Source organism: Cebus imitator, unplaced genomic scaffold (assembly GCF_001604975.1).
Source record: "Cebus imitator isolate Cc_AM_T3 unplaced genomic scaffold, Cebus_imitator-1.0 Scaffold32, whole genome shotgun sequence".
NCBI classification, from domain to species: domain Eukaryota; kingdom Metazoa; phylum Chordata; class Mammalia; order Primates; family Cebidae; genus Cebus; species Cebus imitator.
Window position 1 is genome coordinate 10525133 of NW_016107347.1, and position 25291 is coordinate 10550423.

The 25291-nt window shown below is 36.6% G+C and overlaps 1 protein-coding gene across 3 annotated transcripts in view; it reads right to left on the reverse strand.

Annotated features, from left to right (window-relative positions):
* Positions 1-25291, reverse strand: part of KCNQ5 (potassium voltage-gated channel subfamily Q member 5) — a 138723-nt gene that overhangs the window by 97445 nt on the left and 15987 nt on the right. For 2 of the 3 annotated variants that reach the window (XM_037737041.1, XM_037737040.1), the window contains exons 3-6: positions 19654-19764; positions 13799-13894; positions 4929-5023; positions 662-688 (exon numbers count right to left, since the gene is read on the reverse strand). In XM_037737041.1, the coding sequence (XP_037592969.1) occupies positions 662-688; positions 4929-5023; positions 13799-13894; positions 19654-19764 (329 nt within the window). The remainder of the gene's footprint in view (positions 1-661; positions 689-4928; positions 5024-13798; positions 13895-19653; positions 19765-25291) is intronic. The other variant, XM_037737042.1, reaches the window with a different exon arrangement.

A 25291-nucleotide genomic window follows, 5' to 3' on the forward strand; every position in this document is an offset into this window, starting at 1 on the left:
GTGAATTTTGGGGAGGGCTGGCTTCTTCCTAAAAGATGGGGGTGGGACTCTTTTTTGAGTCACTTGAGTAGACTTCAGCACTCGGTGGGCTAGAGGTGTCACAGAGAGAGGGTTTTCATCTCCTATACACAGTGTTCCTATCGCCACAAAATTGATTACGTGTGTGTGTGTGTGTGTGTACAATTGAAATTTCCATGTATACACACACACACACACACACACACACATAAATTCAATAATTCCAAAAGAAGGACCCTAGTGAAGGGGAGTGTATCCTAGACTGCCACCTGGGCTTATAACATTCAGAAAAAAATTTCTTTCTTTCACTCTCTAGATCACCATATTTTAATACTTTGATAAGACTCCTCTCTGGGAAAATGACCCCAAGTACTAATCCAAGATCAATTCCTCTCCTCCCCTACCTCTAAATGTTCTATGCCCTGCAGATTTTGAAAAAGCAGGGAGTGAGTTAGGAAAAGACACTTCGATACTAAGGGCAGAAAAATCAAAAAAGTAGTAACCTTTGTAGGCAAATCGTGAGAAAGGTCACTTTTAATCATCTGGTATTTGTTGATTGATTCTACTCACATGAGACACATTTAAAACATTTGGTAGGTATCAGATTTATAAACAAACATGTAGCAAAAGAGAAATCACAAACCTGCTTGATGCTTCCCCTTGTTCTTTCCTTCAGGTGCGTGCAGGCAGAAGAGAAATGATGATAAACCAGTGAATATATTTATAGCACTTGATAATGGCCAAATTGGAGATTGGGGAATTAAGTACCTTAAGTGAGTCTTTTCATGCAAGATCCACAAAAGCAGTGTTCTTTATAATAAATGTACTCAACTTGCTAACATGTGTTCTTTGTGGTACAGACCTGAGATGGCACAACATTTACTTGGCAAAGCCAAGACTGCCCACATAGAACCAAAAACAATAGACTTTTCATTAGCCAAAGCCGTCCATGGCTAAGAAAAAGTGGTTCTGCTCTAACCAGCATTAGTGAGGTCTCTTAGAAAGTTGCTAGTTACAACGTAAGTGTTTTCTGTGCTTCTGGCAGACTTAGGTTTCTAAACCTGGATTCATTAATGAATTGTATCTCAGTCACTTGCTGAGGCAGATTTTTTTTTTTTTTGTATTGTATAAAATTGAAATTTCCATGGAGTAAATAAGGTACACAGAACATTTACCAAAACTCTTTTAGCCTATACTGTTGGGTGGCATTTGTAATAACTCATTTTAGCAAATTTAGGTCTAAGCACCATGATGCAGGGGCTGTGCTCTTTGCGAATGAGCTGTGTGCCTTTCGGCAGGCACCCCGTTTGCGTGCCGATCTTGGTTTTCTTATGAGTAAATCAAAGGCTTTGAGTTAGATAATCTTCAAATTCCCACTTTTTAAGATACCACATGGTGTTTTTGGAGCTTGATAATTCCCCATTGCCTCATAAAATATCTGACTTATTCCCTAAATGGCATATTTACCTGTGTTTGGCCCTTTGCATAGGCTTCACTCTCTTTGAAGAGAAAATAAAGAAAAATACCTCTTTCTATACATCCTTCTGTTCTTAAAACAAAACTTTGAAATAGAACAGCTAAGATCTCTAGAGTATATGTAAGAGACAAACCAGACCTGAAAAGAGAGAGTAAGGAACTGCTGGTTGCATCCTGGCAGGTTTGAGTGTCACTCCTCCCATACCTCTCTCCCCTGCACAGCTGTTTCTCAGACCTCTCTCTTATGCTACTTAATGCAATCAAAGCATCCCACTGTGTCTCTAAAACTATGGGGAGCAAGAGCTTGGGGCTGGGTTTTTTTTTTTTTTTTTTTTTTTTTTTTTTGAGACAGAGTCTCACTCTCTCACCCAGGCTGGAGTGCAATGGCGTGGTCTCAGCTTGCTACAACTCCCGCTTCCTGGGTTCAAGTGATTCTCCTGCCTCAACCTCCTGAGTAGCAGGAAATACAGGTGTGTGCCACCACACCCGGCTACTTTTTGTATTTTTAGTAGAGATGGGGTTTCACTATGTTGGCCAGGCTGGTCTTAAACTCCTGACCTCATGGTCCACCTGCCTTGGCCTCCCAAAGTGCTGGGATTACAGGCATGAGCCACTGCGCCCAGCCAGGGCTGGTGTTTTTTAATGATAATGATACCATTGATGATGATGATGACATTGTTGATAAATTGATCTTCCTGGCCACCTGCTTGAAATTATAGCCTCTGGTGCTCCCTAAATTCTTTCTCTATTCTATGTTTCTCCTTAGCACTATTGCCATCTAACATATTCTATATTTTATTCATTTATTTCTATTGTCTATCCCAGCATCCCTTGAATACATACTTCCCAAGGCCAGAGATTCTAACTTGTTTTTTAAACTTAAACTGCTGCATTCTCAGTGTCTAGAACTGTGCCCTGCACATCATAGATGCTCAATGAGTAATTGTTGAATGCATACATTGACTGAATAAATGATCTTTCCCATCAGAAGTTCTTAGGCTGAATGCTAAAGGAAAATACACACTGCAAATAAAAAAGTAATTTTAGTCTGTTTGTTACTACATCACTCTGCATTCGGTAAGCCACTTAAATGTAAAAAGATCCCTCTAAGTCTTTGAAAATTATTGTCACTTGATTAAAGCAAGTTTGCTTCCTAAAGCAGAAGTTTTGAACTTTGCTTCAGGGAGTCTGTGAAATTAAAATTGTAGACAAAGTACTGATTTTCTTGTGCATTGAATATCTTTCTTGATAAAGACCCCATAATTTCTATCATATTCTCACTGGTTTAACAAAAAACAACAAAGATTAAGACCCACTGCAATTTGAGGCAATGAAGCATCACTGGAGGGAGAGATGTTAGGACATCCAGTTTCCCATGAACTTTACCAGTGACTGCTGTGTCATTCTGGACAAACAACTGTTCTTGATACAATGCGGCTGAGTCCCATGGTTTGTGAGATTGCAAGCAAAGGAAAGTAAGGGAAAGATTGACAGGCACAGTGGGACATGATGAATACAGGTGTTTGCATAAATCCTCCTCCACCTCCACCCCCACTTAAGACAGGGAAAATATCAGAGGAATAGAAAGAACTTATGTGAGTAAAATAATAGTTGATTTACTGGGGGAATTTGACTCATTATTAAACAGTTTTTCCAGGCTTCAGAATGACTTTTAATCTAAAAACTGCAGTAAGTGGGAAGCCAAATAATCACATATGACAATAGACCACTCTCCTCTGTCACTTGAGAATTCTCTCTTGGTTTTCCTACTCAGATTCCTTTTCTACATTTACTTGGCAAACTTCATGAAGACAAGAAATACAATTTCTATATAATTCTCATTTTTGGTTCATAGTCCCAAGGAATAGGTGGCACAAGAGTTATGTTCTATTTTTGTTTTTTTAGTATCAAAATGTTGAAAGGGTCTTATACTCCATAAAAAATTCAACTGAACTTCAAGATCTAAATAAAAAGAGTCAAATCCACACATGCATTCAACAGCATCCATGCTTCTATCCATGCTAAGCTTCCATCCTCTCTAAAATCCCTGGGGTGCAACGAATATCTCTGTCCTAGGTGCTGACAAGAATTTTAGACACCACCCACCAGGAGACCTGTCCCATTAGAGCTTAGGAATCATCAGGCCCAACTCTTGTCCTTCTCTTTATGGGTGGGAAAACTGAGGCCCAGGGCAGGACAGGGAAGTAATGTAGTTAATGATGAATCTGGTACTCCCCAATGGTGTGCATTCTGCTGCATCGTAAACTTCCATTAAGGTGGCAATGCCAGGGAATGCCATGGAGATTTCCCCAGCTGATATACCCCCAGATCAGTAAGAATAGGTGATTTTTCCTGAGCCACAGTACCTAGGTGTTCTGAATCCCATGAAGCCACTAGGATTAAGGTTTTGTTGGGATATGAAGAAAAACAGCCGTTGCTCTCAAACACTAAGTTGTATAAGCAATTTAATAACTTTTGAACAACCCGAGGAACTGACTATGCTAATTAAGCTGGCTGACGCACAGAAAGCCTTTCTGAGGACTTACTGCTTTGGTATTTCAATGAGGACATCTTTAATTAGGTGGTGAATATGATTTAACATTTTCTGTGATAGTTGAACTGGAGTCCACGGTTCAAAGACTCCAAGACTCCAAGATTAAGACAGTCCTTTTTTTTTTTTTTCTTAATTACAGGCCTCTGTGGTAATCATTATGGATCTCTGTTCATAATTTCCTTGATTCTTACCTCCTTCTAGGCATATGGTAAGACTGTACTTCCCCATTTTCTTTGCGTTTAGTCAGGCTGGGTGATTTACTTTGGCCAATGAAATGTGAAGAAAAATAATATTATTTGAAAATTGTGAATGCTAATTCCAAATTTTAATCTGCTTGGTCCCACTGCCTCATTGTAAACTGTAATATAGCTGGACTCCTATTCTTCTCTTCTTTTTGCCACTGACGTGCGTTTGATCTGCAAGTGAAAGCTTGAGGACCATCCAGAGGGGATTCATATGAGAAATGGCTTTGAGAGATTTAAACGTACAAAGATGAATTACTCTTGAAGCACTCATCTTTTGGGGTCAGGTGATGGGTACAAAATAAATAATCCTTGTTTTTCAAGAACTGCGGTGCTTACCTTTAGGATGCTGGTGGGCTTTATGAAACGAGACGTTACAGAAAAACATAAATAGTAGAAATAAATCTCTATAAAAGTTCACATTCTTTTAATCTTTAATCCCAGTCTGTGGATTGTGAGGAATAATAGTGATTCTATTTAGTTTTGTGCCGGAATTGCTACTAAAAAGGTTTGAATCTCTCTAAGAGGAACAGAGAGTAAGACACGCCAAACATCAACACCTTTTATGTGTGGGTATGGTTTGTTTAACAAACTTGAAAAGACTCAACTACAGCAGCAGCTGTCACACTGATACCTACTTGGTAGGGCTGCAGGTGTGCAAGGCCTTCAAGTGTGGCTTCCAGGTTGCAATGGAAACAGATTTCTCATCAGCTGCATAACTACGCCAAACACACTGCATGTGGCATGTGGCATAGACAGGGACATGAAAAAGAAAAAAAGAGAGCAGGAGATAGAATAAAATCAGAAGAGAAATGATTGAGTTACTACACATTAAGAATCTTTTGCTTCTCATACTTAGCCCTGATAAATACCCCAAAGAGGAAGAAGGCTACTTTGGCATTTTCAGCTGGCTGTTAAACATTTTGCATCACATCAGAACTGCTTTTCATTTTTTATTTTTAAAAATTATTTATTTTGAGATGGACTCTTGCTCTGTTGCCCAGGCTGGAGTGCAGTGGTGTGATCTCAGCTCATTGCAATCTCTGCCTCCTGGGTTCAAGCAATTCTTGTGGTCAGCCTCTAGAGTAGCTGGGACTACAGGTGTCCACCACTGTGCCCAGCTAATTATTTTTTTGGATTTTTAGTAGAAATGGAGTTTTGCCATGCTGGCCTGGCTGGTCTCAAACTCCTGACCTCAAGTGATCTGCCCACCTTGGCCTCCCAAAGTGCTGTGATTACAGGTATGAACCACTGCACCTGGCCAGAGCTGCTTTTCAAAATAACACACCAAGCAGCAAAAAGCCCAAAAAGTACAATATAATGTAATTTTTGAATTGGTAAGGGAGATACTATATTATCCAAAACAAAAAGTAATGATTGGCTAAATACTGATTTCCAAGATAGTAGTTAGGTAAGCCACTTGGGCATGAACATATATTCCAGGGATTGATCTTTAATCAGTATTTGATAAAGGAGAAGCAAAGGACTAATGAAAATCCACTATGCAACTAGTAAGCTAACTAGTTAACTAATGAACACCAGGGTATGCTAATGATTTAATTATTGAAATCCTTGAATTACATAATACTTCTAATGCTAAAAATGAAGATAGTGATTACAAGAAGCAGAACTAAAACAAGATGGGGAAAATGTACTCTCTAGGTGTTTAGCTGGAAAACACCTAAGGATTTATGCCATGATCTAAGAATATGTTTATAGCTCTTTTATGTAAAACATAAGCTCTCTCCATTTCATATAATTATACTTGGCATACATAAGACAAAGTATTTTTATGTGATCCTCACAGTCAAAGTGTGAATTAAGATTCCCATTTTGTAGGTGAGAAAAGAAGTGCTTAGATAAATGAAGAGGTTTATACAAGGTTGGTGGAGTTGAGACAGTATCTCGAATTGCCTGGCTCTCAGTCATAGAATCCCTCCATGGATACTTGCTGACTGCTTGAAGACTTGTTGGAAAAGCTTCTATCTGAACTGCTCATCTGAGAGATTGCTGACCTTACTTTCCAATATAGATTTTTGTAAATTTCTTTCTTGTAATGAGTCTACAAACATCTCCAATGGTCAAGTATTTACACCAATCTCCTCAGAGAAAATTTTTCATTATAGTGGATTAATCAAAACATTCTATTTTATGTGACAAACTTATTTATTTATTTGAGACAGGATCTTTCTCTGTCCCCAGGCTGGAGTGCAGTGGCATAATCTTTGCTCTCTGCAACCTCTGCCTTCTGGGTTCAAGTAGTGCTCGTGCCTCAGCCTCCCAAGTAGCTGGGACTACAAGCATGTACCACCACACCTGGCTAACTTTTATATTTTTAGTAGAGACAGGGTTTCACCATGTTGGTCAGGCTGGTCTCAAACTTCTGACCTCAAGTGATCTGCTCACCCCGGCCTCTCAACTTGCTGGGATTACAGGCATGAGCCACTATGCCTGGCAGACAGATTCATTTAAATGGGCCATAGTCCTACTATATAACCATCAGTCATAATTTTGAAATCTACAATGAAGTAAATGTGATGTAATAATATTCCTTTTCCTGAGAATATCATTGAATAAATGTATGCTGAATAGAAGTTAAAAATTGACACAACTACTTTGGAAAACCGGAAGTTTCTATTAAAGTTGAACATATATATAATCCTATGATACTTTCAACACATATGCTTATATATGTTCATTAAAAGGTATGCACTACATGTTGGTTTCTTAGTAAACTAAAGCTGGAAATGCCCAAACACCCAGCAACAGTAAAACAGAAAATTTGTAATACATTTACATGGTGCAATATTACATGGCAATAGTACATATTACTACACTCAACACTATGGATGAATTTCATGTGAATTATGTTGAATGGGAAAAAGAAGACACCAAGGAGTACATTTCCATAAAGTACAAAAACCAGGGGAAACTATTCTATGCTATTAGAAGGTAGCATAATGGTTATCCTCATGCGATAGTGATCATGAAGGGGTACACAGGAGGTCATGCTCTGTTCATCTGAGTGCTGGTTATGCAGGAGTGCTAAGTTCTCCTAGGATATGTGCTCTTTTCTGCATGCACATTATACTTCAGTGAAATTTCAGAAAATGATATTAAAAACTAGAAAAATATAGTAGTAGAACCTGAGGGACTTTTTATATTTTTAAGGAAGGTTTAAATGATTGAAACAGAGTTCTTTGCCTGCAGCCTTCTTACATAGCTTATGCTGATTTAATCTACAAATCTGTGGATATTTGTAGCAAGTATCTTAACATCTGATATAAGGCAACTATTGTTGTATCATCTGGAAATGTTAATGTTTTGTAAATATTATACACATACAATTTATAGAGTGATCTAGAATAAGTAAGGAAAACACATGGATTTATTATTTCAGCTTCTGTGGTAGTGAAGACCAGAGATCCTCTAATACTGTGATGACACAGATGGCTGCTTTAATTAAACAATTTCCATAGAAGGCATCACATATATATGAATTCTGATACATTGAAAGCAAGAGTCCTGTAGAAGTAGAAGCATATAGCAGATCTGTACTATCAGACTACCAGTGAAAAAAACCCAAAACAACAACAACAAAAGAATGGGACCAAGGCATTGCCTGTGAGTGTTATAAAGAACTGGGGGCAAAAGAGGCCACTCTGAGAAAACTAAAGATTTTCTTTACAATGAGACCTGGTGTCTTGCTCTTTTTCTATCAAATTGATCCCAGCAGCTAAGGCTTGTTTCCTTCATTACTCATCTCCCAAAAATGCCTTTTAAATGAGAGGTATAGAAGGCACTGGTGGCATCTGTCACATGGCTGATATTAGTTAACAGTTACAGCAAAGGTGGAAAGTGTAACTCTATGCCCCTTACACTCTAATAACTTTGTTTTGTCCTTAGCTCGCTCTCTCAGCAAATTGCTTCTAGTAGCTGAACTTTGAGCCCATATCCCTGTGATCCAGTAGCTGATGTTCCTATATTTAAAGCCAAAATCACACAGTAATTGGCAAGAGAAAAATAACTGTTTAGAGGAATTTCCTATGGTTAATTTACATGGCGTATACAATTCAAAGGACAAATCAACAAGAAGCAAAATGAGAGCCAAATTTACCATTTACCAGGTGATGCTGGTGCTCTAGGCAGCCAAACAGATTTGAACTTTGCTCAATAAGTACAATGCCAGCATAATTCAGTTTTTTGGGAGTATTTTGTTTGTCTTGCTTAGAGTATTACAATTACTGCATGTTTGATCCTTACTGGAAATGGTCTAGAAAGTTTCAGCTGACCATCTAACGGAATAATGAACATGGAACTTATTTTTTCAAGGTACAGAGTTTAAAATGTCAGAGTCCTGAAAGGTTTAGGCTTTTAATTAGCCATCCCTTTCCACACTTCTCTTCACACTACTTTCTGTTTCTCAGAGGCAACCCCTTCAATTCTTATAGTTGTTGCTTCTATTTTTAAGAATCCTAATTTAGTATTACTATTTTTTTAGATGAGGTCATACTCCGTCACCCCGGCTGGAGTGCAGTGGTACGATCATAGCTCACAGCAGCCTTGAACTCCCAGGCTCAAGCAATCCTCCAACTTTGGCCTCTTGGGTAGCTAGGACTACAGGTGTATGCCACTGCACTTGACTTATTTTTATTTTTTTGTAGAGGTGGGTCTCACTATGTTGTGCAGGTTGGTCTTGAACTCCTGGCTTCAAGTGATCCACCCACCTCAGCCTCTCAAAAGTGTGGGGATTACAGGTATAAGCCACTTGCGCCCAGCCAAGAATGCTTATGTTTAAGGATTATGCTTATGGCTATATTTCTTGATTTTTCTATTTTAGACATTATCAACTAAATTCCTATCATGAAAGATGACATTGCCCACTTGCATGTCCACTCCTTTCATATCAAGATTTTAATACCACAATTCTTAATTAAATTACCATTTAATATCTGCATTATTATGACAATGCAACTTGTTTTCAGTTCAGCAATGTAATGTACTATGGCTACTCTTTCTTACACAAGTTTTTGTTCTTTTGGGAGTTATAATTGCCCGATTTTAATTTCTTGATTTGTATATATGTACCTGTTATAAATACATTCCAGATCTTTCCAACAGAACTATAAAATTCCTCTGGTCAAACGCATCATGAAATCTGAGAGTTCCATTCTTTCGCTTCCTTGAAGATCTTTCTCCTGGAGCTCTCAGCCTCCCCTTCATTCTGTTCTCAAGGCCTGCTGTAGCTATTGTGTTGGGACTTCCCTTCCTTATCATCATAGAAATCCCCTTTGCTCTTTCCTGTGTGGAATCTCTTGTTTCCTTGATCCCACCTCTCTCTCCCTTGGCTCATCCCCATGTTTTGGTGGAGAAATTCTATTTACAAAGTTTCTTGAGTAAAGGTAAATGGCAGGGTAATTTTTAAGATCTTGCATGCCTAAAAGTGACTTGGTGCTGCTCTCACACTTGATGGTGGTTTGGGTGGATATAGAGTTTTAGGTTGAAAATAATTTCTATAATTTTGAAAGTATTGTTTCATTGTCTTCTAATTTTTGGGTTATGAATGAGAAATCCAATGTCATCCTTATTTTTGATCCTTTGGCTATGTCCTCCTCAGAAAGCATTTAGGATGCCCCTTTTGTAAGTTTTCTGATATTTTACTATGATAATTTGGGGTGAAGTTTTTGGTTCACAGTGCTGGGCACTTGGTGAGCTCTTCTACTATGGCCACTCCCATCCTCCTGTTCTGGAAAATCATAATGTCATACTTCTTGGATAAAATCCTCCTCATAGTTTCCCTGCACTTGAGCTGAGATATCTCTGTTAGCTGGATATTGGAATGCCTGGATGAGTCCTTCATGTTTCTCGTCTTTTTTTGCTTTATTTTCAATCTCTTTTTATTCTACTTTCAGGGAGATTTTCACAACTTTATTTTACCTTTTTTTTTTTCTTACCTTCATGTTTTTCACATCTAAGATTTTTTTTTCTGAGTCTGTTCTTATTTATTTATTAAAGAATGTGGTCTTACTATACTGCCCAGGCTGATCTTGAACTCAAGTGATCCTCCCCCATCTTGGCCTCTCAAAATGCTGGTATTACAGTAATGAATCACTGCATATGGCCCTGTTTTTATTTATGACTGGAGCACTAATAAGATGTAAAATCTCTATATAAGTGGCTTGAGCTTAATGACTAGTGGCTTCACTTTAGGGTAATTTGGCGAAGACTAAGTCATTTTACTGGGGGAAGCCAAAGTTTCAATACAAACGTATATTTTTCTTTTGGGTCAGTTAGCATCAAAGCAACATCTTCTAATCTATCCCTACCAGCCTTTATTTCACAAACTTTTACTTAATTCCCTGTTTCTGTTTCTAATAAAGCACCCTGACCCCACCATAAGCTAGTCCAATTTCTCCAGAAGTAAACCTTTAACATGGAACTTTTGAAGAATCTTTAAGTGTAAGTCCCAAGGCATCCCATACATCCTCATATATTTACAAGGATGTCAATGATGCTTTTAGAAAGGAGTAATGGATTCAGATTCAGACAGCAGGGATTTGAGTCCTAGCTCCTCCTAGGCTTGTCTTGAGGATCAAGTAACATAATGTATTAGAAGCACCCTGCAAACTAAAAAGCACTTCATGAGTCTTAAGCATTATTAATAAAAATTGTGACATTTGGGCAGGTATTCAAAACATTACTGAGAGCTGATTTCTTTTTTCCAGACTGCTCCAGCTTAAAATGAAAAGTTAATTTAAATGAATCATGCAAAGATATTGACACAGCTAAATTTGCTGCAAGCTTCTGGGGGTTTACATTTTTTCCTAAAACCCTGAAATGTTGGTTAATTTAGTTCTCTCACCAACGAAATGATGAAGCAATTTAGGCATCTCAGCTGCCCTTTTAAGAAGATAATGACTCTGGCCTAAAATAAACAAGACGCTTTTGGGCTTGATGCTTTGTGTGTTCAGCAAACCAAGTCAGGTTTATTGGGTAAGAAAGTGAATGGATCAGTAAATGAAGTTGCTTTTCAATCTACTGCATCCTGAAATATAAATTTCTACAATATATAATCAAGGCTTAAAGCCTTGAATTCTGTCTAAATACTACAGCAAGGAAAAACAATGAACAAATTCAATAATTATATTATTATTTCTATGTCTAATAAATAATTGCATTTAAGTGAAGGAGCTATTGCTTTTAATATTAGTAGATTCTACTTTGATTAATGATATTATGATTAGATTTTAAAGGTACTCTTGAATGCTTCAAGCCTTCCATTTTGCATTATTTTTGTTATGAATAACAAAAATAATAAGAACAACATATAAGTTGGAGTTTTAAGTAAAATAAAAACTCATTGATTTTGCTTCATTATTACCTGCAGTTGTACAAGTTCAATAACTGATCACAATATATATTACATAACTCAGTTCCATAAAATAAAATTCTAGCCCTCCAAATAAAACTGTTCAATTAGCCTCTTCTCCACAGGGTTACCTGTGGGGGAGGCCTTGCCTTGTTTTGACTGTAGACATACAAATGCCTCTCCTCCAATGATTTGCATAGAAATAGCAACTCATTTTCAAGTTCAATTGGAAATTGTTCTTGCACAGTGTAGTAGTCAATAATAAGTTAGATCAGGAGATTTCCTGCAGTTATTCTCTATATTTCTCTTGTACGGTATGGTAGCTGATGGCCCCTTATAGCTATCAAACACTTGAGAAGTGGCTGGTGCCATTGGCAAACTTGGTTTTTAATTTTAATTAGTTTAAATGTAAAAAGCTACATGTAGCTAGTGGTTGCTGTATTGAGCAGCGCAGCTTTCTATCATCACAACTGATATGTGCATGAGAAATTCCTCAAAGAGCTCACTTTCTAACATAACAGCTGATATTCCAAGAGATTTTATTGTGTGAAATGTATTATTGGTTCCATATGTAGATAGGGCTTGGTGCTCAGATGGATGCAAGGAACCCATGCAATAACTTCTGCACTCACAGGCTGGAAAACATTGTTCTAGAGTGAAGGGAAATTAAAGGATAAGAACAGTAAAGAAAAAAACTTATTAGAAGCATGAGAACATGTGTAACCAGTTAAGGAGTGCTAAAGGATGAAAGGCTATGAATTCTGGACTTTGGGGTATTTTGCATGTGTCCTAAACTGTGTGACTCATCTTTTCATTCTGCCGATTATTGGTTGGCATCAGATCTTAAACTCTAACTACGTAAGAATCTTTTTGTTTGAGGAAATAGAGTTTACTTTCTCTTTAGTGCCCTTTTAAAACCCGTAAAGAATATGTAAAAATATTGTAAAAAATAAAATGTAAAAAATAAGAGGTCCTCAGTGATTTGCATTGGAAGCCATGCCCGATGGTCCACTTTCTTGTCAACAGTTGCAGAATAGCTTGATTTAAAAATTAATATCCTTATTTAGTGATTAGATACAAACAGATCTCCTTCGTGATATAATGAGCCATACTGCCCTCTCCTTTTCCCGGCTCCATGTCTGTGGGAGGCACTGCATGTATCACAGCCACAGATAAACACTAAAAGCAGGGGTTGTGGTGGTGATCTCCCACCACCCACCCACTCAAACCCACAACCTAAATTATAGCAGTGTGCTTGTTATTGCAGCATTAAGATAAGCTTCCTAGGGCCTTGGAGCACCACTTTAAGCCCCTCTAGTTTAGAAATTCTGTAGCTTCCACTTCCCTAGCAGGAAGGGGGAAACTTTAGATTGTAGAATTATTTAGTCCATAACTATATGTCAACTCTACATTATGAATCTAACAAAAAATATATTTTGTGATTCTTAACCTGAATCTAGGATGGCAAATATATGGATGGCAAAAAGAAAAGCATTCCTTTTAGTGCTGAAGCTAATCCTGAGCTACTGAAAAGTAAATGAAATAATAACAACCTATGGATTATGAGCTAGCTTCAAATTATATGCTTATTGTTTAATATTCTCAAACACTGATGTATTCCATAATCCCATCAGCTCTCAAAATAGGATAACTATTTCCACTTACTTCCCTCAATGGCACTAAAAGCAATTTCACAGGTATTAAACCTTGACATTCTAAACAAATATGTTGTTCTTTAAAGCAGCGACATACATGTGGCTGGAGAAAGTAATTGTAATGCAGGGAACAATGCCCTGTTCTGCTCTACCACTTAATGATCAATTATGTTTCATCAAGTAATTCATAAGATGTATTAGATAATTCCAGGAGCAACATAACTGCTAACCTTTGCATGGCCTTGCTGACATGGTTACTTAGTCTGAACAATGCATGGATCATTTGCTAAAAATACATGTTTTTCAGATTGAGAGAGGAGGAACACCTGCCCAAATCCAAGGCTGTATATTAAGTTCTGACTTCATTTTTTAAAAAGGAACAAAGCAGTAGTTCTACCAAGCAATGAAACACAGAGATTGGAAAATGACCCATCAAGCACTATGGACACAGATGTTGCCATCTACCTATTACATTGACATTTACCTGAATGAGGTTGGCAGCTGGGTTCCTTCTTTTCTCAAAGTGTTTCTGGCGGTGCTGTTCTTGTACTTTTAATGCAAAACCTGAGCCAAGAATGCCCTGGAACAAAATACAAAAATGGCACTCAAAAACGTCAAAAGCACGGTTAAATAATACAAATATTGAAAAGTCACTAAAATGAGTCTGAGAGAAGACAAATAGTATGTAAGCTGTCCAGAAACATGTTACTTGTTAAAATAAGCAGTATTGCTCCCCATTATAATACCATCAGCCAAAGACAAACTGTTGGGCAATACTGCCAAGAGATACAACATCTGTTCTTTAGTAAATCAATTAGGCATTGTCATTTATTATCTTTTGTGGTATAGCAAGAAGCACCACGATTATAAATAAAATCACAATAAAAATGTGTGTGTGTGTGTGTGTGTGTGTGTGTGTGTGTGGCCTTCTCTGTGACATTTCTTTTTGCTTAAGTTAGGGTGAATGGTCTTATTCAGTGGTGGAGTGTAGAGAACATGAATTTCAGCTTGGGACAGAGCTGGATTTTAACTCTGGGGGGGTTAAAGTCTCACAGCTGTGAATGGGGAATATGTTTAGCACTTTGATGAGACTTTAAAAGTTATATTCTCTATCCATGAAATGGAGGAGAGAGGACTGTATACAATCTGTCCCAGCTGTAGTTCTTTATAGTGTTACAACTCTATACCTACTAAAAGAAAAGTAAAATGGAGGCGGAAGGGAATACCCAGTTTTGAAGACACATAGTAGAAGTTTTTCTATTTTGCCCATTCATATAACAGAGACAAGAACAAGGATCATTGCAAAGCCCATTTCCATTTTAATTCATACTTTTACCATTCCTTGTCTTTTTGATTTTGGTTCACCCACTCAGTTTTTGGGATTAGTAAGATTAGTGTTCCCTTCTAGGTTTATATTAGTTTTTGGCCAGTTTGTTTTCCTTCTGCTTATCATCTTGATCTGCCAAAATTCTGGTGTCTTTGATGTTCCCCACTCTTCAATTTTTTCTGGTCTACTAGCATTTGTGAAAACAAGATGCTTTGTCCCAGCCTTGGGTTGACTTTTGGAGCTTGCTAAATTCAGTCTCTGGGCTTTGTCTATAACTCTTGACTTTATTGGCATGAGACTGGGAGCTCTGCTGCTTTCAAGTCTGTGGATTTTACTTGCTAGCTATAAATTATTAGCTTTTTATTAAACTTCAAGGAGTCGAACCCTTAGGTTATAGATGAACATTTTATAAGCACTAAGTCAGTTATGTGCCACAGGTAAGGAATGGTTGTTTTTCTTTTCTTTATATTTTTAGAGTAGCTCGAAGATGGTTCAAAGATGCCACAGGCTGCCTGGAGAGGCGGTGGGTTTTTCATCTTTAGAAGGTGTTAAGTCTCAGCTGAATAACAACTTGGCTGAGATATTTTTGGGCTCTAGATAGCCTTTAACCTTCCTTCTTATCTTGAGATTCCATAATTCTGAGTACATCTGTGACAATAACCAGACAATAAGTAATACAATCATGTTTAAAATATGCAGTGGTCTAATAATACTATTTGCTATTCATGAGCAATGATCTACTCCATTATTAATTAGTATAAATGACTGTACTATGAAATTAGAAATTACATCATAGGTTCTGTTTTACATCTCTCTTTTTCAGTGACTGTCTTACACTGTCTAAGATCTCTATCTCATACAGGTTGTGATTGTACAAACTCAGCTTTATAAAAACCTGGTCTCTGTGATCTGGTTTATAGATTTAAACAACGTTTCCCTCCATTTAGGAGTTATAAAAGTGCCCCTCCATTTCTAAATCCAGAACAACTTAAGTCATTTGTAACTTCTAATTTTTTTCTGCTATTTAAGATCATTTAGGAAAGATTCCTTCATTTTCCCTTTAATATTACTTTTCATAAAGTTTAGACATGTAAGAGCATATGAAATATTAGAATTTCTAGCATCTATTTATATATATACATGTGTTTATGTGCATATTTGTGTATAATCCACTTGTATGAAGCATAATTCAGATTTTGTAAACATTGAATTAACAGCAGTAGCAACCATTCTGAGCATTTATTATGTGCATATGAGGTTCAGAGTTTAATACCCTTTGGAAAATAAAGACAGGCCCTACATAGCACAAATCTGTTATCTGCGAAACAATCTAAAATGTGCTGAAAATCACATTGGCATTGCTCGGAAACATATACTACTGAATGGCAAATGTTTGCTACGTATCTCTTGCGCCAGACTGTACATTATAGCAGTTATTAAACCAGGTCTGCTTATTGTCTCATAATGGCTCTTTTCCAATTTTTTTCCACCTCAGTGCACCTAAATAGAAGTCTGTGAAAATAAAGTCTATTATATATATACACACATAAAACATGGCTTAAGCTTTGAACACATATGTGTCATCCCTCCAAATATTGACACCAATAGATGTAAATTCTTAGACATTGAGTCTTGTTTTAATTCATTTTCTAAGACAACAAGACTTAATTTTTTAGGTTGTACGATTCAGCACTTTGCTGAGAACTGCTGCATAAACACCAAGTAGAGAGGAAATACGTTTTGGTCTAAAAAATATTTACCCTTCATTATCTTCTGGATTATATGAACCTAATTTGTAACCCAAACATAGCAAAGGCTATGCTGAAAGATACCCTATTTTTAAAATGGTTGTTAACATTTTATTATCTGCAACAATTACATTTAGTTAATATGGTTAATGATTACAGTGGCCATTTTTTTTAATTGTATGGCTAATATCTTGAGTCAAACAGAACTAGTTCTTGCACTGAATTTACTAGCTGGAGGTCTCAAGAAATTCAGTCTCTATAAAACTCAATTTCTTCATCAATGAAAAGATACTCTTAGCAGGAATATCTAGCAGAAGACAAGGGAGCACCCTAAAGAGGAGAAAGAACTGCTTTTCAGGGTAACAGAGAGGAGCTGGGGCTTCTTCTGTGAGCTCATTAGCCCTGAGATGGAGGGGCAGCAGGGGCAGTGACCCCACAGTGGAGCTTTGGAAGGGTGGCTTGTGTGACTCTGTGATGTACAGGATAGCCCTTCTGCATTCGAGGGTAAGATGGAGAAAGGCTCTTTTCTTTCTTGGTTCTCAGGTGTCCTGGGTAAGAGGAACCCTACACAGGGGTAGCCCACAATTCCCCTCAAGCTTTCTCAGCAAAATTATCAATATGTCTTCCTAAATTTAAATCAGACAACACTATTGGCTGGCAGGTACACAGGATAAAATAAAATCTCTGGCCACCTTGTTTTTTTCTAAAGGTATATATGGACCATTTAGTTTTTCATTTAATAAATGAGGACTCAGAAAATATCATGGGATTTCAGTAAAAGATCTATAGTAAAGGTGACTTTTCTTGGCATTGTTAAGAAATGTTCTTTTCTGTGAAAGCAAAATTTTCAGATTTCCAATTTAATTTAATTTATATTAATTTAATTTGTATATTAAAATTTCATACTTAATTTATTGGAAACATTTCCAAGAACGACTACTTAGTCTCTGACCTTTAACTTAACCAGTGACATATTTAACCTCCCTGTGATAGTGCAGAGTTTCCTCATGGGGACTGGCTTTTCGCTGTGCTAGATGCAGCCAACTTCCAGAGGAGTGTTGACCCTAACACTAATTGGCCCTAGATCTTTACACATTTTGTTTTATCTTTTTATTTTATTTTTACTGACCACCTGACAACAAGATACACATTTTGAACATTTATGTCTCCTTGCTACTCACAGATTTCCTTCCCCTCCTTTGCTGTTGGTCTTTTACCATTTCTTTCTGTTGCAGTGTTTGGTCTATCAGCTTCCTCTGTATTTGTAGTTTTTAATCTTCAAAGAATTGTGAAACCATATATGTGAGTTTATCAGAATTTTCTAGGAACGAAGACTAGGTTATGAATTAGATCTCAAGTGGCTCTCCTATGAGGACAGAACACTGACATGTCTATTTCAGCAACCCAGAGGTTGCCCACCTCCTTTCACAGTTTTTCACTGAATCATAGAGGTTGCTATAAATGTGGCCTCAGGATAAATATAAGCACAAAAGCTGCTATTATTTTGTGCCATTATTTTGGGAAAAAACCCAAGACTGTGTTGTACTGTTTCTAAAGGTATTTTCCTGTAGGGAATCTGATTATTGAGTGAATCTCTTCTCTGTTCTGAATTGTTGAGATTGCCAGATGAAGTTGCCTTGGATACATAAGATTTTATTTTTTTGACTCTCCTTGATTTCATCATTTTGTTCCAGGAAACATGTATTTCTAGATTCATCCTGGTAAAGGGAAGTAACATTTATTGAGAGTTCTCTTCATGACAAGCACTTGACTTACATTATTGCATTGGTCTGCACAAAATTTCTCTGGGCTCAATAATTCTTCTTCCATTCTAATAAAAAAGAAACTTGTTCAGGGTCACTGTTCAGGCTAAACTGTGTCCTTCTGAAATTCCTACGTTGAAGTCCTAATCCCCATGACCTCAGAATGTGACCTTGTTTGAAAATAGGGTCCTTACAGAGGTAATCAATTTAAAACAAGGTCATTAGGATGGACTGTAATCCAATATGACAGGTGTTCTTATAAGAAGTAGAAATTTGGACACAGATGACATGAAGACACAGGAATAAGAGCCATCTATAACCCAAGGAGAGAGGCCTGGCACACATCCTTCTTTCATGGCTCTCATGACTTCTCAACACTTTGACTTTGGACTTCTAGCCTTGGGAGCTGTGAGGCAATACATTTCTATTGTTTAAGCCACCCAGTCCATGGTACTTGTTAAGACAGCCCTAGTAAACTAAAGCAGTCATATAGTAAGTACATGATAAAAATGTAATTCAAACTGAGGTCTAGTACCCAAGCATACACATGGACTTTTCAGTCTTTCTGTGATTTTGAGTGTTCTGAGGCAGAACCACCTGGTGAATCTCGAGTTGGGCACTGGTGGGACAAGGGTGTCCTCTGTACTCATTAACAGGCTCAGGAGAAGCCCCATGAGCTAAAAGGGCTTTGGAGAGGTGCTCCGGGGTCTTTGGTTGTATAGCTTGAGCTGCGTCTGGAGCAAGACTGGAGCTATTTTCCTTTAAGCACTCCTGCTGCCAACGCCTTACCTCTCCTTTTGGTTGGCTCCTCCTTCCCCACCCAAGGTGGAATAAACAAAAGCAAGAACTTGGAAACGGGGGCAAACTGTAATATTTTGAACAGCTGCCTTTAAAAGACACAAGAGAATAAAATGATCGGAAAGGCAGGCTTCATTCACTGAAGAGAAAATAATCAGAAGCCTGGGGGCAGATTAATGTGCCCTTTATTCTGATAAGATACAGAAACTGCTCATTAAAAAAATCAATGATGATGACACAATGAATAAATCATCTGCCATGTTTAACACCCTTTAAGGTCATATGCTTTTCAATCAAATGGATCTGAAGAGAAAAACACTTCACTGTGCATATCCATCTCTTAAGTAGCACACATTATAAACCAAATTGGAAGGATCAGTTTTAAAAGAAGATAGCTTTATGTCTTTGCAAATATTTTAAATGTCTTAGTAGCATGTTGCCTAAAAAGTGAGCCATCTGAATTATTATTTGGTCATGGAATATGAGCTAATATTAAATAAAGTCTCAGGTTAAGTGTCTCCAAGGGAAGATCATAGTTTACAAATTATCCAAGTAGATATATTTAGAGAAGTCAACATGTATCAGAAAAATTATATTTGTAAATGATATAGATATGTTCCCAAGCATACCAATTTGTGAGAGCTCACTCTAATAAGTCTCTAAGACCTAATGTAAATCGGTTTATTGGTGCAAAGATACTCACGGCAGGAAGTGCAAAGAAAGAAATGCCAAGGAGTGCAAAGCCTGCAGAAAGCAATCTTCCCAGCCAAGTTAGGGGAGTTTTGTCTCCATAGCCAATAGTTGTCAATGTAATCTAGAAACAAAATAAATAGAACGTGCAGCTTAAGTACTTGAGAGGAAAGTTAGGATCTATGATCAGGAGGCAAGCAACGTTTCCACTAAATCATTATTCAACAAATCTTGTTGGTGCTTTTTATTACTGTGCTTTAATTTTCCATGACGCATAACAGAACTTCTCTTTGTTTAAGGAAAAGAATAACCTACATACTTGTTCCTCCCTTATAACACAGTTTTCCATCTTTTCTAAGTGTATTCAAAGAAAGGTTATTTAAGTAAGTGGATAACCATCAGTGATACAGAAATGATAGCACTGTGGATTTAGGACTGGGTCAGTTTACAAAATAATAATTTATGTTAATTTAGAGAGTCCATTCATTACCTTGGCAGGCATTTCCTGAGCGTCTGTTGTGTGCAAGGTATGTGATAAGATTTGTAGTGGAACAAAAATCAGGGTATAGTTCTTGTCCTAAGATACTTATGGCCTAATAAGAGAAATATGTCACACACAAATAATTAAAATACAAAATAGGATGAGGCAGGTATTATGATGAAAGTAAAAATAACCTGCTATGGAAATTCAAGGAAGAGATTAGTTATTATAAGCTTGAGGTGTTGAGGGAGCTCTTGACTAGGGAGATGTCATCACACCTGGGCTTTGAAGGAGGATTAACATCTTGAGAAGCAGAAATGATAAAGAAGGTGACCTAAGGAGGTGAAAGAGGTGGCTAGCTGCAGAACAGTGAGAACACATAGAGTAGTTTCTGAAAAGTACGAGTTGTTCAGCTGGACTGGGGCATGGTGGATTTGAAAAGGATTAGTGGCTTCTTCAACTTATTTTATTAATATTTTATAGAGTACAACGTACAGGTCTTTCAGCACCTTGTTAAATTGATTCCTAAGTATTTTATTTTTTGTAGCTACTGTAAATAGGATTGTTCTCTTGATTTCTTTTTTAGAAAGTTTGCTGTTAGGATATAGAAATGCTAGTGATTTTAGTGGTGTTGATTTCGTATCCTGCAACTGTACTGAATTTATTTGTTCTAGCAGTTTTTTCTCCTGGAATATTTAGAGTTTTCCATATATAAGATTATGTTAAAAAAAAAAGATTATGTTGTCAGCAAACAGCAACAATTTCCTTTTTTCCTGCAACTGTACTGAATTTATTTGTTCTAGCAGTTTTTTCTCCTGGAATATTTAGACTTTTCCATATATAAGATTATGTTAAAAAAAAGATTATGTTGTCAGCAAACAGCAACAATTTCCTTTTTTCCTGCAACTGTACTGAATATATTTGTTCTAGCAGTTTTTTTCCTGCAATATTTAGAGTTTTCCATATATAAGATTATGTTAAAAAAAAGATTATGTTGTCAGCAAACAGCAACAATTTCATTTTTTCCTTTCTTATTTGGGTGCCTTATATTTCTTTCTCTTGTCTAACTGCTCTGGCAAGGACTTCCACTACTATATTGAATAGAAGTGGCAAAAGTGGGCATCCTTGTTTTTTTAAATTAAACAATTTATTAATAATTTTTAATTTTTGTAGGTACATGGTAGGCATATATATTTATGAGGTACATGGGATATTTTGATACAGGCATGCAATATGTAATAATGATATCAGGGTAAATGAGGTATCCATCACCTCAGGCATTTAACCTTTGTGTTACAATCCAATTATACTCTTATTTAAAAATGTAATATTAAATTATGATTGACTATAGTCACCCGTTGTACTTTCAAATACTAGATGTTATTCACTTTGGTTTTTTTTTTTTTTTTTTTTTTACCCATTAACTTTCTCCACTTCTCTCCTTGCTCACTTTCTCCACTTTTTCTCATACTCTGGTAGGTAGGTATCATTTTACTCTCTATTTTAGCTCAACTGCTAATTTTTAGCTTCCACAAATAAATGAGACCATGTGAAGTTTGTCTTTCTCTGCCTGGCTTATTTCACTTAACAAAATGAGCTCCATTTGCATCCAGGTTGTTGCAAACGATAGGCTCTCATTCTTTTTAATGGCCGAATAGTATTCCATTGTGTATACATGCCATATTTTCTTTATCTGTCTGTTGATGGATGCTTAGGTTACTTCCAAATCTTGGCCATTGTGACTAGTGCTGCAATAAACATGGGAGTGCAGGTATCTCTTTGATATACTGATTTCCTTTATTTTGGGTATATACCTAGCAGTGGGATTGCTGGATCATATGGTAGCTCTCTCTCTCTCTCTATATATATTTTTTAATGAGGAACCTCCAAACTCTTCTCCATAGTGGCTATAGTAATTTACATTCCCACCAACAGTGTACAAGAGTTCTCTTTTCTTCACATCCTTGCCAGCATTTGTTATTGCTTGTCTTTTGGATAAAAGCCATTTTTACTGGAGTGAGATGATATATCATTGTAGTTTGATTTGCATATCTCTGATGATTAATTATATTGAGCACCTTTTCATATACCTGTTTGTGGTTTGTAATGTCATCTTTGAGAAATATCTATTTAGATCTTTTGCCCATTTTAAAACTGGATTATTATATTTTTTCCTATACAGTTGTTTGAGCTCCTTATATTTTCTGGTTATTAATCCCTTGTCAGATAGATAATTTGCAAATATTTTCTCCCATTCTGTGGGTTGTCTCTTCATTTTGTTGATTGTTTCCTTTGCTGTGCAGAAGTTTTTTCATGTGATGTGACCCCATTTGTTCATTTTTGCTTTGGTTGCCTGTGCTTGTGGGATATTACTCAAGAAATCTGTGCCCAGTCCAATGTCCTAAAGAGTTTCCTTTGGGATATTACTCAAGAAATCTGTGCCCAGTCCAATGTCCTAGAGAGTTTCCTTTGGGATATTACTCAAGAAATCTGTGCCCAGTCCAATGTCCTAGAGAGTTTCCTTCATGTTTTCTTGTAGTAGTTTTACAGTTTGAGGTCTTAGATTTAATTCTTTAATCCCATTCTGATTTGATTTTTTTTTTCCATATGTCAAGGGATAGGGGTCTAATTTCACTCTTCTGCATATGGACACCCAACTTTCCCAGAACCTTTTATTGAAGTGACTGTCCTTTCCTCATTGCATGTTTTTGGTACTTTTTCAAGAATGAGTTTACTGTGAATATAAGGATTTGTTTCTGGGTTCTCTCTTCTGTCCCATTGGTCAATGTGTGTTTTTATGCCAGTACCATTCTGTTTTGGTTACTATATCTCTGTAGTATAATTTGAAGTCAGGTAATGTGATTCCTCCAGTTTTTCTCTTTTTGCTTAGGATAGCCTTGGCTATTCTGAGTCTTTTCTGGCTCCATATACATTTTAGGATTTTTTTTTCTATTTATATGAAGAATGTCATTGGTATTCTTGATAGGAATTTCTCTGAATCTGTAGATTGCTTTGAGAAGTATGGCCATTTTAACAATAATGATTATTCTAATCCATGAACATGAAAGATCTTTTCATTTTTCTCTTTAATATCTTTCATTAGTGTTTTACAGTTTTCTTTGTAGAGATCTTTCACTTCTTTGGTTAATTCCTAGGTATTTAATTTTATTTGTAGCTATTGAAATGGAATTATTTTCTCAATTTCTTTTTCAGGTTGTTTGCAGTTGGCATATGGAAATGCTACTGATTTTTGTATGTTGATTTTGTATTCTGCAACTTGACTGAATTTGTTTATCAGTTCTAATAGTTTTTTGATGGGGACTTTAGGTTTTTCCAAATGTAAGATTATATCATCTCCAAACAAGGATAACTTGACTTCTTCCCTCCCAATTTGGATGCCCCTTATTTCTCCCTCTTCTCTGATTGCTCTAGCTAGGACTTTCAGTACTATGTTGAATAACGGTGGAGAAAATGAGCATCTTTGTTGTGTTCTAAATACAGAAGAAACCATCCTTGCATCCCTGGGATCAATCTCAGTTGGTTATGATGGATGATCTTTTTAATGTGTTGCTGAATTTGGCTTGCTAATATTTTGTCGAGGATTTTTGCATCAATATTCATTAGGGACAATGGCCTGTAGTTTTCATTTTTTAATGCATTTTTATCTGGTTTTGGTATTAGGGTAACACCGACCTCATAGAATGAGTTTAGAATTATTCATTCCTCCTCTACTTTTTGGATTAGTTTGAGCAGAATTGGTATTAGTTCTTCTCTCAATGTTTGGTAGAATTCAACAGTAAAGCCATCAGGTCCCAGGTTTTTCTTTGCTGGGAGACTTTTATTATGGTTTCAATCTCATTACTTGTTATTGATCTATTAAGGTTTTGGTTTCTTCATGGTTCAATGTTGGTAGGTAATAGGAATTTGTCCATTTCTCCTAAGTATTCCAATTTATTGGTATATAGTTGCTCACAGTGGCCTCTAATGATCCTTTGAATTTCTGCAGTATCAATTGCAATGTCTCCTTTTTCATCTCTGATTTTATTTATCAGGGTCTTCTCTCTTTTTTTCTTAGTCTGTTTAGGTTTATCATTTTTGTTTATCTTTTCAAAAAACAACTTTTTCTTTTGTTGAGCTTTTGTATTGCTTTCTTTATTTTAATTTCCTTTCTTTCTGCTCTCATCTTTATTTCCTTTCTTCTACTAACTTTGGGTTTGGTTTGCTCTTGGAGGTTGCATAATAGATTATTTGAAGTTTTTCTTCTTTTTTGATGTAAACACTTAGAGTTATAAACTTCTCTTTTAGTACTCCCTTTGCTGTATCCCATTGGTTTTGATATGTTGTGTTTCCATTATCATTTGTTTAAGAAATTTTTCAATTTCCTTCTTAAGCTCTTCATTGACCATTGGTCATTCAGGAGCACATTGTTTAATTTACATGTGTTTGTATAGTTTTCAAATTTTCTCGTTACTGATTTTTAGTTTCATTCCATTGTGGTCATAGAAGATACTTGATATTATTTCAATTTTTGAATGTCTGAAGACTTGTTTTGTGGCCTAACATAATTTCTATCCTGGTCTACCTTTGAGAATAATCCCTGATCATAGGTCCTAACTTTCCACTCAAGTACTTAACCTGCACGTTAAGTTAGGATCTAAAATCCAAAATCAAACGATCATCTCAACAGATGCAGAAAAGCATTCAACAAAATCCAGCATCACTTTATGATTAAAACTCTCAGCAAAACTGGCACACAAAGGATATACCTCAGTGTAATAAAACTATCTATGACAAACCCACAGCTAACCTAATACTGAATGAGGAAAGTTGAAAGCATTCCCTCTGAAAACAAGACAAGGATGCTCACTCTCATCACTCCTCTTCAACATAGTACTGGAAGTCCTTGCCAGAGCAATCAGACAAGAGAAAGAAATAAAGGGCATCCAAATCAGTAAAGAGGAAGTCAAACTGTCACTGTTTGCTGATGACATGATCATTTACCTAGAAAACCTTAAAGACTACTCCAGAAAGCTCCTAGAACTAATAAAAGAATTCAGCAAAGTTTCTGGATACAAAATTAATGTACCCAAATCAGTATCTCCTCTATATACCAACAGTGACCAAGATGAGAATCAAATCAAGAACTCAACCCTTTTTACAATGGTCGGGG